Raw genomic sequence first — 17,962 nt, forward strand, 5'->3', positions numbered from 1 at the left:
CAAGCAGAAGAACTTTACAAGCTACAAAGCCGAAGAACTTCAACAAGTTGCAAAGTCAAAGCACTTCAAAAGCTGCAAAGCCGAAGACTTCACAAAGTCAAATTAAATAATCAATACTATTTAATTTTCTCCCAACTTGTTATTCGTAGCGAAGATTAACGAGCTAGCAGAGGACCTTATAGACCTTTAACTAATGTTCAAGAATTGATTAATTAAACTCTTTAATTAACCAGTTGGACAATTAACCAAGGTGACTCTATTATAGGTCAATGGTTGCACTCTCATGCACTATAGTTGAGTTATGTCTACATATATAATCATAACTGTTCATCAGATCTTTCTCAAAGTGATTCATGGTCCTAGCTAGGCGAAATTACTATTTTCCCCCTAGTTCTACCTCTTACTCTTTAAGTCTCACTTGTTCTCTAATAGATAGCTTTTCATGATCTCATCATTACTTAATCCTTTTTGGGGTATCAAGAAGGCAAGTACCCTATTATTCAAGTCCCAAACAAGCACTTTAAGGGAATCACTTATATACACGTCAATAAGGAGAAATTCATACTTTGCACTTTCCACTACTGAGAGACTGTGAATTTCATCTTGTGTAGGAATTTTCTCACCTCCCTATTTGAATGTATTCCTAAAACAAAAGGCTTATTGCGTAAACATTCACATCACCCTCTCCCATGTGAATCAAAGAACACACATGCATAGGTAAGAGTTCATGACACACTCAGGATTAAAAGGGGACAAAAACTTGTAACAAAAATTGCTTACCGTGAGGTTACGAGTCAAATTTTAATATAGATGGTAAGTGAATACCAATATCGTCTTTTGGATTGGGTTTCTAACTCACTCAAGTACCACAGATATAATCGCTCAATCTTGTTTAGAGAACCAAAATCGAATGATAGAATATAATCAAAGCAAATAAACCTGTAATAATAAAGAGAAAATAGATGGGAAGAACGGAGAAAATAGATGGGAAGAATGGTGGGAAGAACGGTACTAGGGAATTGATTTCACCTATTGAATCTATGAATTAATTACTTAGTTGCTCAAGATTTAATGAACTATTAATTCTATAGGCCAAGAATTCTCAAATATCAACTGCCTATCTCGAGCGCAAGCTAATTCTCCTTACTAATTAAGAAACCAATAACCATATCTAGTTTCAATAACAAGTAAAGACTCTAATGAATAAGTCTTTTAACAACCTCTAAATGAATTCTAAATCTCCCAATCCTAAAACCCTTTTAGTTATGCATCCTGGTTCTAACTCTAATTACCTATCTCAAGCACCCTTTTAGTTATGCATCCTGGTTCTAACTCTAATTACCTATCTCAAGCGTAAGATTCAAAGTCTAAGATCAACTAATCTATGGTCAATAGATTAAAGGCATGAAACATAAAGAAATAGAGATAAAATATTGAAATGCATTCCATCAAAAGAATCAAACAATCAAATCTATAAAATTTGATGACTTCATCAATCCCTAAGATGAGGTTTAGCTACTCATATTGAATGTAAAACAACAAAATCTCAATGAGAGTTTCATAACAAAACTAGAAAAATCAAGGGAAAGGAGAAGAAACTAAGGTTGTCGTGTTAATCGTCTGTCCCCGAAGCAACCTCCACGATCCCGAGGCTTGAAAATATCTTTTCTAAGCTCTTCCATGGTCTTCTTGCCCTCCAAATTGGTCAAAAAAGCAAACTGCCAAAAAACCTCTTCAAAGTTCCTCCTCCGTGGCAACTTGAAAACCCTGTTCTTATATTAAAAAAAATGGCGCGATAGCGTTGAGACGCTATAAACAAGGTTGAGACACTATAACAGATTTTTCAAGTACGCTTTAAGTTAGTAGCGATGAGACGCTACAAACAGCTTCTTAATGCTATCTTCTCGATCTTTAGGCTCCAATCTTTGTTATGCATTCTTCCTTAGTCACTTTGACTCTAATTTTTCTCTTAAATTGATCCATTTATGTTTCGTTTCCTCTTGATTGTTCATTCCTATGATCATCCTAGTGATGCGTTTGCATTTTAATATACAATCTTATTAAAACAGTGCAAGACACATCGTGGTCGTGTCTTATGCAATCCCATAACATATGATACCTTTATTCACATATCATCACATGAACGATCCTGATAGGACCATTTGAAATAGTTACAAAGTGAACCATATCAACAATATCTCCAAGATAAGGTCCCTAACCTATCTATATACTATTAAACTATTTAAGTTACTACTATCAAACTTGATCTCTCGTATGTCTATTGCATACTGATAACTCTCCAAAAGAGAGTTATTTTACTAAATACTTGGGTAATTCTGTGCATTAATGTGAGTATCTATGTTTAAATCGCATACAAAAGTGAGAAATTGAGTGGTGAAGTAAATTAACATGTTTTGATTCCTTGAGTTGATGAAATTCTACAAATTCCTGCTTATTTTACCCTGTTTTGGTTCAATTTTGCAGAAGATGGAGCTGAAGAAATGAATTGGTTAAGCAACAAATGAACCATATAAGAATTGCAAGAGCTTTATGGTGCAAGAGCATGCGAAGCTGGAGCAGCCTTAGGCGGTAGTAAGTATCACAGAGCAGAGACTGCCCTATTAGGAAATTTTAACCGTGCCCATACAAGAACCAATATGTTGCCCTAAAATTTGGGACTCGATATAAAAGGGTAGGGTTGTCCCAGCCGACAACAACACAGATCCCAAAGGAGGAATTATTCCTTGTCTGGTGCAGAAGCCAAGAAAACAGATACCCATTTTCGGAGAGGAAGCTGACGACAACGCTGGAGCCACTAGGTTTTGCGTTTAACTAGCGATTTCTCAGAGCTTCATAGTCTTCTTTCACGAAATGGGTTACCTCTTTTATTTACCCATTGTATTTCTTCTCTCCCCCATGAACTAAACCCATTTTCGGGGAAGATTCTCTGCTATAGTTGCAAACAATGATGTTCTTCGATTACCTTGCTGATAAATAGAGTTGTGTTTACATTTTCATCTTACCTGATTTTTGTTGGCCACTTTTATCAGTTTGTTAGCTCTTGTATGATTCAGAAGTATATACAAGTAGTGTGATTTGCTCTATTTGTGGTTAGCTACTTTTTTCTAGTAGATTTGTGGATACTTAGGAATAAGGTTCCCTAATCGTGCTTAGAAACTGCTCTTAATGTTTGAGTATTTAGCAACGGGAGTTGTAAATGTTCATATCTAGGTGTATCGGAAGGGAACTGCACCGGTTTGAGCATGAACATTGTTTTAAGCTAGAGCGTCGTCTGTGAGTGAATGAAAGCTTGAAAGAATCTCCCCCGTCTTAATCTCATTTCTGTTTCCCCTATTTCGCTAGTTGTGCTAAAGCTTTTCTTTGCCCCAGCATCTATTAGACATTATTTATCTGTCTCTTAGAGTCATTATATGCAATTCCATGTTATTTCGTTTAGACTTAGTAAAACACCACCTGATAATATTTTATTTTGTATTATTGGTATTCTTAAGTATGAACTTGAGATTTAACACTTAGTCCTTATGGATTTCGACCTTGTTTATACTACAATCGACAAATATAATGTACACTTACACTTGCATTCACCTAGGTTTTGGGAACACAACACATATCAAGTTTTACAACACATCCAATAGCTTTGAAGCAGTTAAGCATTGAATATCAATTTCCTCGACAAAATTCACATCCAATTATTAAGCTTATTCTATTTATATTAGGGGTGAGCAAAAGTTTTCAAAAGACTGATCCAACCGACCAAAACTAAACTAACATTGATTGGTCTGTTTGATTAACAATTCGATCAGAGTTGGTCTTGCAAAAGTTAAAATCGACTCATGGTCGGTCGATTTGGTGAAAAATGTTATTTCAAATTGAAACAGGTCGACTTTAATAAACTAAAAAAAAGTACCATGCGTATTAAATGTGCTGCAATCTGCAAAAGAAAACTATAGCAACACTGGTTTTCCCAAGGTGATGTGATTATTATTATTATTTTTTTAATTCTTCACTCTCTTAAATCTCAATGGTCTCTCGAGTCGCACCTCTCCCCTTCTTTCTATTTTCTAATCTCTTCCCTTCCCCCTCTCTACTTTTCTTTCTTTCCCTCTTTCTCTTTCTCTCTATCTCTTCCCTTCCCCTATCTTCTCCCCTCTATCTCTTTTCTCTCCTTCTTTAGTTCTCTTTCTCCCTTTTAATTCTCTAATTTCTTTAAAGGTAAGGTACGTCTTCTTCTTCTCCCCAATTTTCTCTTTTTCTTCCCTCTGTCTCTTCCCCTACCTCTGATCTCCTTGACCTCCCTTCTTTTCTCTTCTCTATTTTTTATTCTCCTACTTCTTAGTCTCCAATCTGACTAAAATTGACTGACCGTTGTGGTGGTCAGTTGATTGTAGTTGTAGAGCCTTCTAAAACCGACGAGCTCCAATCAACTAAAAGTCACTTATCGGTGGTCGACTCGGTTGAAGCTCAAAATCGACTCCAACCGACCGATTTGCACCCCTAATTCATATCTAAATAGTTATCACAAGCTTAAAGCATACATCCCAAAAGTTTTACAAGATTTTCTCCACTAGGTTCAACTAACTCATTTACATCTACACCTCCTGCATCCTCATCATCTGGCGTTCCACCGTAATACTCTATTGTGGTGTCTCATCCTCCATAATACACTATCACCTAAGTCGTTGCATGACAACGAGGTTAATGATGAAATATTCATATGTGTACTATGTGGAGAACACCCTAGAGTGGTGGACGAATGAGAATTGATGGGACAAAAGATGGTATATTTTGCCCTAGGTAATATGGAAATGAAGGAAATATTTGGGTCTATGGATAGAAGGTACATTTTTCCTTGGTTGCTTCTGCTATCATGCACTTCCTTGGGCATGACGAATACGTACATGGACACTTGAAAGGTATTTAGGGGTCCACTCAAGAAAAATCTTAAATTTCTATTGTAAAAAATCAAATAGGTAGGGACTCTCGATAGGAATTTATAAATACATTATATCTCAAGGTTGAACTAGTCGGGATCAATTCCAGTAAGCTTGTACATCTCATTTAAGAGCTCGCCATATGTTTTAGTTTCATTAGCATCTAAACCTGCCAAAACTACACCTTGATATTCATTTTGCATCTCATTTAGGAGCTCACAATATGTTATGGATTCATCAACATCTAAACCTGCTAAAACTACACCTTGGTATTCATTTTGTATCTCATTGCACGTACCATCATAACTCACAAATATTCGAGCAGTTTTAAAGGTTCCCTGCTCTACCAGCGCGACAATTGTCAAAATAATTTGACGCTTCTTCTCCCCGCCGCATGAATAAAGGAACATGGTTCCACGCAGCGCAAGCAAACTTCAAATGAAATTCAACCAAGTTTCAACATAAATGTGAAAGTTGGGTAAGTTGCTGAGATTTTGCAATCCATAACCCGAAGAAAATAAATAAATACTCAAGTTCTAAACGAATATAGAAGTTACATGATTCAAACGGTTGAAAATGATGAAATGTATTGAATGTTGAAAGATGTTGGACATTAAAAATATTCTATAGGTTGAAAACGATGGTTGTTGAAGGGTGAAAAACGTGGTAGGGGTGTGAGGTTATAAGACGAAAAGAAATAAAACGTGGGTTTTAGTTTAGTTTTTTGAAATAATTATAATGATAAGTACACATTGATAGATAAAAGATATTAACTTTGTAGGTAAAAGTGGATAAATAATAAATTTGTAGGTACGATTTATTAAAATCATGGCAAGTTATATGGGTTACTCACTCGAGTTTTGAATTCCCTTGACCTATCAAACTCGACCATGAAAACCAATGATTTAGGGCGAGTTTGATAAAACTCGGGCAAAGTTCCTTCGACCTTGCACCTGAGTGACATCACATGCTTTCTCTTTCAATCATTCCATTTTTTCATCCATTCTACGGGTAGTTTCGTACTTTCGTCTTCGCTGACATGTCAGAAAAAATGTCTTTTTCTGAGTTAGAAAGACTTATTTTCAAAATTTTGGTTAATTTCCTCAACCAAAATTTTTTTGGGTCATCTTGTCAATTTTTCTTTATTTGTACGGAAATTGAGAATTTTGACCCCTTATTTAAAAACATTTGTGACTCTTCATAACTTATTTTTGACCCATTTTCACTTTCGCCGTGGTAAAATTACTAAAATATCTTTATTGTTTCAAAAAAGAAAAATTCTCCACAATCTTGATTCCTTTCCCCTTAAACCTCACAATCTCTTCTTAAATCAAACTTTTTAATTTGAAGAATCAATCACGCATTAGAAAAAAAATCAAAATTTTGAAATTTGAAAAATCAATTACTAATTTAATAGGAAAAAATCTATAAAAAAATGTTGAAATTACAAAATGGAATGATTAAATATTTAACAAAAATCGAATTTACAAAATCCCAACCCAAAATTGCATAAGTGTAAATATTTAATTAAAAAAGGGGTCAAGATTCCATGAATCCAGGAGATTGAATAAATTTGGGATTTAATTTCAAAGGAGGGCAAGCCTGCCCAAAATAATAATAATAAAAAAAGAAATTGCATAAATTTATGTGAATTCGGGTAAGATTGAATAAATCTGGGATTTAATTTAAAAAGAGGACAAGATTGCATGCCCAAAATAATTAAAACAATCTCGTCCTGAGATAACATTTATATTGTATGTCGTATTTTGATTTTTTCCATGTTAAATATGTAATTAACTATTTGAGTTAGATTTTAGTAAATGATTTTTCAAGTTTAAAAGTTAAATTTTTTAATGTTGTAATTGATTATTGCCAGGTTTATGATGAGAGATTGGTGGAGTGAATAAAGATGGTCAACAAATTAGCTTTTTTTTTAATAATGAAGATATTTGGATAATTTTATGAAAATAGGTCAAAAAAAATTAAAGGAGAGGAGTAATGATCCGAGGGAGGGGTTAAAAATACCGATTGAATTAAGAAAATGAACAAAAAAAAAAGAAAAAAGCGAGTTTCCTAATGTGCAGGCCCACTTAGACCAGAAAAAGGGCTTCGTTCTTGATCGCAGCGGAGGTTCTGTTGTGCGCGTTTCTTCGTCATCCTCTGATTCTCATTCTGATTTTCCCAAATATTCTACGCTTTCTTCCTCCGTCTTCTGCCTCTGTTCATCCTATTTCTTGCAAAAAATTCTCTCTAAAATATTTCTCAGTTTCAACCTCTGAAATTCATCTTCTACCAAAATGCAAGGAGGAGAAGACGTAAGCATCGAAGAGTTGGCTTCTAATCTCTCTACCTACAAAGACCAGCTTCAGCAGGTGCTCCTTTCTCGCTATGATTTACTTTTGCTTTCCTTCAACTGCTTTGATTTTGTTTCATTTATTAGGGTTTCTCTTTTCTTAAATTTCTTCAGACTACAATTTTTTTAGTGAAAAAAAAAATTGTAGTCTGAAGAAATTTAAGAAAAGATTACAATTGAATTTCTACAATATTCGCCACTTTTTCTTTTCCAGTAGTTCGTGTTTTTACTAGGGTTTTATGCCCCACCTTGGGGGTTGCGTGCTGAGTTCAGATCGGAGGAAAACGAAACCTGTATTAAATAATTGCATTGGACCTAGGAAGTTAGAACTTAAATCTAAATAAGCTTTTATTAAGATTTCTTTTTAGGATTTTTCCAGTTTAATGAGGTTTTGTCTCAAAAGCAAGGAAACTAAAATTTGTCAAAGAAGAAACTAACTTACAAACCTCGACCTGAGAAATAAAGGATAATGATGAACTACGAACGGGAAAGCAGAGATAACCTTAAGTGCTATTTGCTCTTACCTGTTTAATGATTACGTTTTATCTATTTCTTCCCAAATAAGATTTTTTGTATTTATGATACTGAAACTCTCCAGCAGCGTATTTAGAATACCGAGATTATAGGAAGGGGTTTTTGGAACCCACATTAGCCTTTTGTAAATTTCATTACTTATATGAAATTCTGTTTTATGTTTCTCTTGGAAAAGAGAAACTCCCGAGCAGGGTTTAAGCAATCGAATATTTTTACATTTGTATGGAAAATTCATGGTTTTCTATCAATAACTTCCTTTACATAACTCTATGAATTCTTGGTTTTCACATGTGGCTTCCTTTTATGAGTGTTTTTTGTTACAATGAGTTCTTTCTATCCTGATCCAGGTCAGACAGCTATTAGATGATGATCCCAGCAACTCTGAATACATTGATATGGAAAAGGAGCTTGAAGAGGTAGTTTGTTTTGTCCTCCTAATATACTCATCCTTCTTTTGTGAACTCGTCATATGTGTATGGTTTAGCACTCTTCATATTCCCGCTGAATGTATTTTTAGGTTCATCTTCTGCTGTAGCACTAAGGATCAGAGAGCGCTCAGAATTATTATTTTTATTATGTGGGTTACCCCTCCAGTTTGCTTTCTTTCTTTTGTTTGTCTTCCTTCTTCCTTTTAAAGGAAACATTATGTTCAATTAAGAAAGAGTTATGGCTTCTGTGAAGATTGTCATTTTCATTTTTGGAAAGAAAAGGTGAGGGCATTTTACATCTTTCATTTATGTGCTCCAGAGCACAAATCTCTGGTGGATATGGATAAATGATGATTATTGGATATGTGTAAAAATTAGAAACTTCATCAAGATGCACATCACTTCTACCTTGGTTCCCTTGCAGGTTTTTGCTAATATTCGTGATGGCCAGTCTGCTCTTCCCCTGACCTCCTTTCGGATGCTGATCCTGAGATTTAAGTTCTTGTTTTTTTTTTTTTGGGGACAAATACCTGCTCTTTATGAATTTTACAGTTTAAGAGTATATAATAACAGTAATATTGGACTTGGGCTAAGATTGTAATCATGCAGGTTATCTCTCTGACGGAAGAACTACTTGCAACAGCAAAGCAAAATGAGATTTCTGGATCAAACGTAGAAACTGGTGACAACAGTGCATCAATAAGTTTCCTGCAGTCTAAAGAAACTAAGATGGTAAGTTCACATTTGTCCTTGTTTTGCACATTACATTTCTTTGCTGGAAGCAACATGATGTTATAAATGGTTAAGGTATTAGATCTGATGCACACTATTTGAATCTCTGTGTGGTTGGTGATGGATGTTGGAATGGTGCGTGTGCATGTGCTATTTTTTTTGGAACAAGATACAAACTTTTACTACCCCAAGGTGTGAAAGAGCAAAAAGAATGAAATTAACAAAAAGAGTAAACATAATCAGGAAATGAAGCAAGAAATGGAACTAATGGGGAGACTGGGGAGTTATAAAAATGGGTGGGGGTTCTCTACCCCCAGCTCCTAGGCTGTTTTGACTTTTTGTTTATAATACATATGTTTGAGGTTTCATATCAAAACACACACACAAAAAATAGTAATTTGAAAAAAATTAGAGAGAGCACACCATTGAAAAGCTTTAATCTTGGTAAATCTGAAGCTTTCAAGTGGAGATTTGCTTTTTCCTGCAAAAACACTTTGATATCTTTCGAACCACAACTCTAATATAAGGACTTTGATGCCAAATACTAGTTTTGGAAGGCAATACTGTACCAAACAGCAGTAGAAAAATATTCTCAGGAACTTCTACAGCAAGGACCCAAGACATATCGAACATCCTAAACTCACTAGAAATAATTAATTACTTAATTTAGTTTCTTTAATTTTAACTATTAATTTCCTAATTAGGAATGAATATTTTTAGACTTTGCTTGACAGAGGCTCTTGAGCCTAGCTCAATTATGACTCAATTAGTTAAGGCATAAGGTCATGTCCGAATCTCCAACCCCACCCTAAATTTAGCTTGAAGTAATTAATTAAATAGTAATATTATTTATATATTTATTTAACTCTATACCATTGGTCAATTTGTAGAAAATATAATAATATTTTGAATAATAAATAAATAAAATATAAATCACTTCTTACAAACCCCCATTCTCATAATCAAATATAATCAATAATCATCCTATTTTTAACTATCATGGGATGACCTAGTGGTCGGGCTCATGTAAATAGCAAAGGGCTTAGAGGGTATGGGTTCAAGCCATGGTGGCCACCTACCCAGGATTAATTTCCTGCGAGTTACCTTGTCAACCAAATGTATTAGGGTCAGGCGGTTGTCCCATGATTAGTCGAGGTGCGCGGTTGTCCAGTGATTAGTCGAGGTGCGCGCAAGCTGGTTCGGACACACGGATATTAAAAAAAAAAAATCATCCTATTTTGAGCATTTGCATTCCCATCCCTAGAGGTATTAGTTTGATGTGGGACATTATTAGTTTGATTAATTGCTTTCACTATGGCCAATCTTTTTAGTCTTTTTTACAAGGTTTTTTAGAGTCTTACTCGGGGCAATCTTTCAAAGCCTTTCTGTAACGACCTTGTTCTCATCCAATTGGATAGCCTTGTTATCTCCTTTTGTATTGGGTTTTTGGAGGATTCCAAATTCTTCTTTACCTTTTTGCACCTTCTATTGTTAAGACACACTGCAAATAACACTTAGATTGGTCTGACATGGAAGTAGTACCATGATAGAGACTGCATGAATTGCTTGGCATGGAGCTAAGCTTCTTTTGAACTGAATATTGTTATTCATGTACATAATGTTTGCATGGAAGCATGTGCGCAGATGTTTGGTGTTCTAATATTCTATGTTTTTTGTATGCAGGAAGCTGAAAGCCTGTCCGATCATCATGAGAAATTTCCTATTGGATCAAAAGTTCAAGCTGTTTGGAGTGAGGATGGGGAATGGTAAGTAAAATAAATGGAGAACGTTTAGTCACCAACTTTCCTAGTTAAAACAGAGACATTGAAGAAAAAGTGTGTGCAAAAGAGATCTGTGCTTGAAATTTTACAGACTATTGGAGCAAGTACTGGAAAATATAGAAATAACTTACTGTTCAATGTTACTGATTGACTGTCCCCGGAAATCCAAATAGTAACTGTCTGTCCTGCCGTGTTAGCATGGAGTTCTTCAATTTTTGTTTCTGAAGGTTTTTAGTATCCAATACAAAAGACTGCTCCATTTCCATAAATGTATTCTTTATAGAATGTTGTTAACGAAAACCAGTTTTTTGTGCTATTATGATAGCAGCTAGGCTCTCAGTGTCTTTCTGTAATTGTTTTTGTATAATACATCTTAAAGAGAAGCCTTTTAGTGTATTTGTAGGAAAAAACAAGGCTTTAATAATTTGCATGGAAAAACAGATTAAATATAGAGTTTGGTTAAACCCATTTTGAATACCTCCACAACTATGACAGTCATTCCCTTTGTGAAAATTATGCACCTGAACTCTGTCTTCATCCTCCCCTCATAAGTTTTCAGTTCATTGTGTCTGTCAATATTTTGAGCCTTCGAGAACACTAGGTTGTTGGTGCAGTGGCAAGAGGCAGTTGGGTGTTGATACCCAGGGTCTAGGTTCGAGCCCTCTTGTATTGGAAAACTAAAAAAAAAAAAAATTTTGAGCCTTCGAAGTAACATCTCCTGATTTCTTATCCAAATCAATGATAACTGTAGTGAGAGTAAGTCTTCATCCGTTGAAGCTGGTTTTACTTTCTAGATTTCCAGGTATATTCTAACTCTTTTGATTGTGACCGGCCTTTACTCTCACAGCTTCAACATTCTTTGCCTCCTCTATTGAAACATTCTTTATCGTTTCTATTTGTTTTACTACTCCTTTGACTGTGTTCAATTATATATATATATATATTCAGGTATGATGCTACGATTGAAGCCCATACTGTAAATGGTTTCTATGTTTCTTATGATAGTTGGGGGAACAAAGAAGAGGTAAGGTTTCTATGGCTGCATTTTGAGTTATTGTTTGAGTGTATTACTCTACTGATCTTATTCCTTTATTTCACTTGCCCTGTACCTTGTACAATTTCATTTACTTCCCATGCAGAAGCAAATTTTTCTCTGCATGCATTTATGTGAAATTTGAAGTTATTTAGCTAGTTCTGAGTCTTCTGAGTTCTGAGTCTTTCTGTTTTGACAGAATACTTATGCTGCAAGTGTATCCATTAGAATTGAGAAGTTAATTGGTTGGCATTTTCAACATAGTTCGCATGTCTATTTGAATTCTTTCTAAGAGTATTCTAGGTTTTTTCAGGAACTATATGAGAGTCTTACGTTCTCTCTAACCTTCAATCAGCAATGTGTGTGTGTATATATATATAGTACATTTTTTTGAAAGGAAACAGATTTTCTTTTTCTTTTCTTTTTTTTTTTTTAATGAGAAAAGGGCTGCAAAAGGGGCCAATCAACAGTGGACCACAATAGGGAGCAAAATAAGAGGAAACAATTACATAAAGGAGCCCCAAGCCTCAGTTGTTGGTAAATGAGGAAAGAGGATAATGACAGGAGAAGATTTGATGAGTAGAACCCAAAAGGAGATATTAACTTCCCCCGATCCAAAAATAGTGTAACTCCTAGGAATTTACGGAAAATCACTCTCCAATTTGAATTAATTACAAAAAGGCATGATTGCAAAAATAACTTTTCCAGGAACACCAATTAAATGTGTTTAGTCTAGCCCTTTCACCACCTCTTCTCAACTCTTGACCTTGTTATTCAAAGTCTATAGTCCCTTTCCATTTATTATTCCCAAAAAATAGCTTTGAATTAATCATCATGGATTTGTCTAGTGGTCATGGGACCGTAGAGGAATTGGGTTAAAATTATGGTGACCAGCTATCTATAGTTTAATATCCTACGAGTTTCTGATTCTTCACTTTCTTAGCATAATCCTTTCTAATGTAGGCAAGTAGATAGTTCAGTAACTTCTAATAAATTCCTTCTTTAAACATTTTTCCAGCTTGCCCCCATTAAAAAATTCTTTCACACCATCTCTATCCACAGCTTCACAAAGTAATCTTGGGAATATTGTACTTTAAGGCTAATTGTGAACCCATTCAATCCTCCCAGAGGAAATTTTGCTACCATCTCCTTGTTTAAGTTTCGAAACTAATAAAAAAGAAATCTGAGTTTTTAGATTTGACCACCACAAACTACCACTCACTTAATTGTGAAGCCCACCATTTTTTTCCACCAAATGTTGGCTTGAAGTTACTCTATGCCATGCAACTCTAGAATTTTAGGGAATCTTTTAATCCTTTTTGCTACAATAACTTCATTCTTCTTTCTAAGCGTGCCAGTGCTAAAACAATCATGGTGCCTTACTAATCGTTTGAGCTGGAGGCACTGCTCTTACCGTCAAATTACCAGTTATATATAATACAATCCCCTCTGAAAGTCAATTGGTTGCTGATTGGAATGAAGAAGAATCTAATTTGAACTTTAGGAGAGCTCAATGAAGTTTAGGAGTTCAAATCATACTATGCATATTTATGAAGTTTATTTTATTTTTTATATATATATTTTTTTGGATAACTGGGAGGGTTTTTGGTATTAGGCTCACCGGAAGGTTCGAACTTTTGACCTCAAGCCAGTATGATCCAGAGACCCTAAGCCCGCCAACTGGACTTCCCCTTGAGGCCCCCTTGAGGCCTTTTTATGAAGTTTACTTTTAGGAGTTCAAACCAGAACATACATGTTTTTTTTTTTTAATTTTTTAATTTTTATTTTGCATGTCAATTGTATTTGTTCTACATTTTTAATGCCTTTTTCTGGAATTATTCTACTTCTACCTCAGTAGTCAGTAAAAAGGGAAAACTGCACCAGTTAACAACTTATGTGATATCTACTAATTTTAGGTGGACCCTGCCAATGTAAGGGAAATCCAACAGGAAGTTAATGCTTTACTTGAAGCAGAAAGAATGGCTGAAGCTACGAAGCAGGCTATCAAGCGCAAGATTGCGCAAGCTGCTTCTGTTGACTTCCAATCACGAAATTTACCACCAAAGCTTCGTATTGAACCTGACGATCCTGAGGATGTTGTAAGTAGTGGACGATCTTAATGTTTGATGGCAACTAGTTTATTAGTATAGTAATTTTTTTGGTATTTAAGATAATTTTTAAGTGCGTTTATTTTGTTCTTGTCGTGGTTGAAATTTAGAAAGCCACCAAACGCAAGAAAATACATGCTTTCAAGTCAAAGATGCGCATAGAACAGCTTGAAGTTACCCAAAATAAACGGCAGAATGCTTGGCAGCAGTTTCAGTCAGCAAAAGGCAAGTCTAAAAAGGTAATTTTTGTGAACACTAGCATTTTGTGGAATGCTCCTGTGTTCTGTATTGATGTACATCGGTATTACTTGCATAAAGAATTTGATTTCAATTCACATGGTCGTCAAAATTTAGTTCTTACACGTTTTTGTTCCAAGCAATAGATTAATTTTCGGTGTTCACTTAACATATGAAAACTGAAGTACAAGAAAGCCCCAAGGCCGAAGGATGTTATAGAAAGATATTTCATTTTCCATTAATCAAAGCAGAATCATAATTGCAAGTAGGTTAATAAGAAGGTATTCCAGGTTATATTGTATGAGTATCATGCCAACCCTTGGAAATAGGACTAAAAATTCTGTACTGTTTCCAACCAGACTTTCCTTAAAATATCCAATGCAGTCAGGATTTTTCTTCCTTTTTGAACCTCTAGTATACATTAGCTACTGCTGCCTGCGATAACGTACTTTTTACAACACTTTCTGATTATGTTCTTCGTTTCGGGCACTTTTGCTGTGGGGCTAATAAGTACATACATACACATGTTATTCTCAGATTGGTTTCTTCTCGGGGCGCAAGAGGGAGAGCATTTTCAAGTCTCCGGATGATCCGAATGGAAAGGTTGGCGTGACTGGAAGTGGTAAGGGTTTGACTGAGTTTCAGAAGAGGGAAAAGCACTTGCATCTTAAAGGTGCAACGGTGGAGATGGATGATTAAAGGCAGGTCAGATTTTGTAGGTGCTTTCTTTGTATGTATTTTTTATTTAGTATCCATTTGGGGCAATCTGTCTGATATTACTAGATCAATACGCTAAATGTGGTTTACCAGTAATGTACTAAAAGTTTAGGTCCCTGGATTTGCTCTTGGTAACATATTTTTCTTATAAGAATGGTTATCAAGTTTAGCATGGCATGATTTTTTTCCCCCTTTACGTTGACTGTTCTATTTCCTTGGAAATAGGCGGATTTGTGTGAACTTGAATGCACCAATGTTTTAAGGGAGGTGATTAATCCATGCTTAAGTTGACTATATAACATCTTTATTGTAGCGGTGGAGATTCAAAATCTTTTACTCGTGATGTTTAATCCTTTTGAGATATTCATAAATGAATTAAATTTATCCAATTCACCAGCTTAAGCTTTTGAGTTGAGTGGTGGTTTATTCATCTTTAACAAATCTGTTGTGAGCTACGGTCAGGTTTGCAGATTGGATACAGAATTGAAATTTGATATTATGAATACTTTTGAAGGGTTGAGAGATTTGATATTGAAATTTAACAATTGCAAACATGGTGTTTTTAATCTTTATTATAACTGACATGGAATCAATAAAGGATATGGAAAATGTGAGCAAAAATACTTTTAAAACGTTCCAAAATTTTATACTGTCTAACCTTGCCATGTGTGTTTGTTGGCATTCTTTTTGAGGCCCGACGGGTGGTTTTATCGTTTTTCAAATTGTTTGTTTTTGTCTTTGTATTTTTAAAGGGTGACGATTTTAGTCATTTAATATTATTTTTCATCTCAATTTTGATATAACATTTTCAATTGAGATAGTATACTCAATATATTTCTTGATATGTAACCACAATTATATCTTTGAAATGTAACTATAATTATATTGTTTTGGTTGTGTAGAATTTGTGTAAAAATTTGATGGTCACCATAATAATGAACATTTTAAAAGTATAAGTATAAGTTAGGAATGAAATTATAGAGATTAAAATAGTATTATAATCTAAAAATTATGAAAACTAATATCAAAAACTTAAAAAGAAAAAAAAAGTTATTTTAACTCCTCTCTATATCTCCCTGTTCCCCAATTTTCTCCCCCACTTTTTAATTAAATATTCTCCCTTTCTCGAGTTACTTCCCTTTTTTCCAAGTTCCTTTCATTTTTCTCCCATGAAATCTCTCCCAAAATCTCAATTTTTCACCTAGAAAGAAATTTATTCCAATATATATTTTTCCATTGTAAACGCTTTTCTCCCCCAATCTTCCCTCTCTAATCATTCACTTAAAAGGCTAAATATTTATGTTAGATGGATAACTCTCTTTTTCTACAGACACAAAATAACTTATTCAAGTATAATCATAATTTACTTCATTAATAAGAAAGAAATAATTGTTTTTTTACGACCCAGAAGCCAAGAATGATTTTCCTACCATAATCAACAATATGCTCAAAAGTAAATATGTATTTCCAAAATTAATTTGATTGTTGAAGACGTATTTATTTTTTGGGTTGAGTAATGTACTATCATAGAGTTTCAACTTCTGTGTAGGGGCACGAAAATCCTTATAAATTTTTTTATCAAACAATTATTTTTCTTAAAAAAAAAATAAGACAAAAAAAATTAGGTAAATTTTATGATAGAGTTGAGATTGTGAAATCTATCAAATTCTAGGAGTATTTTCTTTTATTTAAAAGAAATTACAGCATGATAATTTACCTTACTCATCATATTGAACCTTTACTTCATTCTTGAAGTCAAGGTAAGACAAATGAAACATTTACTTACAAAATAAAATTAATAATTTTTTTCCAAAATAAAGGTCATTTTCCATAATCAGATAAATTGGATAATATAAAATAAGATGTGATATCCGTTTTCAAATGGATGTTATAAGAGATTAATTATTGCAATTTAACCTATATACTTTTTAATTGGAAAAATTCAACCTTCAAATTTAATCATTGCAATGGTCAATTTTTCTTTGTCTTGGATGGGTTGAGTAGAGTTGGTTAGGCGGAATCTTAGCCTGCCATATAGCCCTCTGGTTAGAAAACACTTGCATAAATAGCCAAACAAACTTTTACGAGATTTTAAAAATGGATGATTTATCAACTTTGCCCTTAAATCTATTTTTTTTTTTTTTTTTTATCTTTTCTCATTTGAAACCACTAAATTGAAGTTATACCTCCTCAATGTTTGTGGGAATTCGACTCAAATGACCCCTTGGTAAAAACGTTTTGCTCAAATGACCCTCTCCCTTTTATTGTGCTCCAATGACCCACTTGAATATTAAATTAACTTTTTAAAGGTAGCCAAATTACCGTAGTACCCCTTGTTAAAAAATTGAACCGTTCTAACTTTCCCCCCTTTCTCTCCGTTTTCAGTCGTCGTTCGTCTTCTCCTAACTTTCCCCCTTTCTCTTCGTTTTCAGTCGTCGTTCGTCTTCTCCTTCTCCTTCTCCATTCACGTGAATCGTCTTCTCCTTCTCCGTTCGCATGAGTCGTCTTCTCCCGCTCCGTCTCCGTTCAAAATCGCTCGAGGTAAGTTCAATTGTTCCATCGGGTTAGGGCTGCGTTTTTTCATGTTGAATGAGTTTTTTTCCATCGATTCCTAAAAACCAGCATTGTACCTTGTTGACCATGTACATAAATGAGTGATTTCGTTGTTCGATTTTACTTTATTTTGTTCGTTCCATTATTTTTGTGGGTTTTTACTTCGTTGTTGTTCTGCTGAAATTGATGTTTGAGATATGTGGGATGTTTAGTTCTAAGTTGTGTGTTGGGAGGTTGATGAAGGACGAGAGCTCTGCAATTTTTCTCGGGTCGACCTCGGGCAAGGTTGAGCCTGAGGTATTCGTCAGATGCTCAGCCTCGAGGCGATGCTCAACCTCGAGGTTGAATATCTTTCAAATACCTTGGGCTCAACCTCGCTCGAGGTCGACTCGAGGTTGAATATCTGACGAATACCTCGGGCATAACCTCGTCAGAGGTCGGTCCGAGAAAAATGATAGAAGCTTACAAATCTTGAGCGACTTTACAAATTTTTGTGTAGTCTACATTCTGTGAACTTTCTCGGGCCCGATCTTG

The 17,962-nt window shown here is 34.7% G+C and overlaps 1 protein-coding gene across 1 annotated transcript; it reads left to right on the top strand.

Moving 5' to 3' along the window:
- The first annotated feature begins 7,016 nt into the window (after positions 1-7,016).
- LOC111022290 (nucleic acid binding/RNA binding protein) lies at positions 7,017-15,052 on the top strand. The gene is made up of 8 exons (XM_022299457.2): positions 7,017-7,324; positions 8,187-8,255; positions 8,877-8,999; positions 10,683-10,765; positions 11,729-11,804; positions 13,730-13,912; positions 14,032-14,160; positions 14,696-15,052. Exons 1-8 carry the CDS (start codon positions 7,250-7,252, stop codon positions 14,855-14,857), a joined length of 900 nt encoding a protein of 299 aa, XP_022155149.1. The 5' UTR covers positions 7,017-7,249; the 3' UTR covers positions 14,858-15,052.
- Positions 15,053-17,962: the final 2,910 nt, after the last annotated feature.

The sequence above is a fragment of the Momordica charantia genome, assembly GCF_013281855.1.
Source record: "Momordica charantia cultivar OHB3-1 chromosome 9 unlocalized genomic scaffold, Mcharantia_2.0 BLBB01000009.1, whole genome shotgun sequence".
NCBI classification, from domain to species: domain Eukaryota; kingdom Viridiplantae; phylum Streptophyta; class Magnoliopsida; order Cucurbitales; family Cucurbitaceae; genus Momordica; species Momordica charantia.

Excerpts from the sequence above, each read along its gene's own strand:
- LOC111022290 (XM_022299457.2), top strand. The coding sequence starts at position 7,250 with ATGCAAGGAGGAGAAGACGTAAGCATCGAAGAGTTGGCTTCTAATCTC. Across the intron at positions 8,256-8,876 it reads TGGAAAAGGAGCTTGAAGAG|GTTATCTCTCTGACGGAAGA; the intron begins GTAGTTTGTTTT and ends GTAATCATGCAG. Across the intron at positions 14,161-14,695 it reads CAAAAGGCAAGTCTAAAAAG|ATTGGTTTCTTCTCGGGGCG; the intron begins GTAATTTTTGTG and ends TGTTATTCTCAG.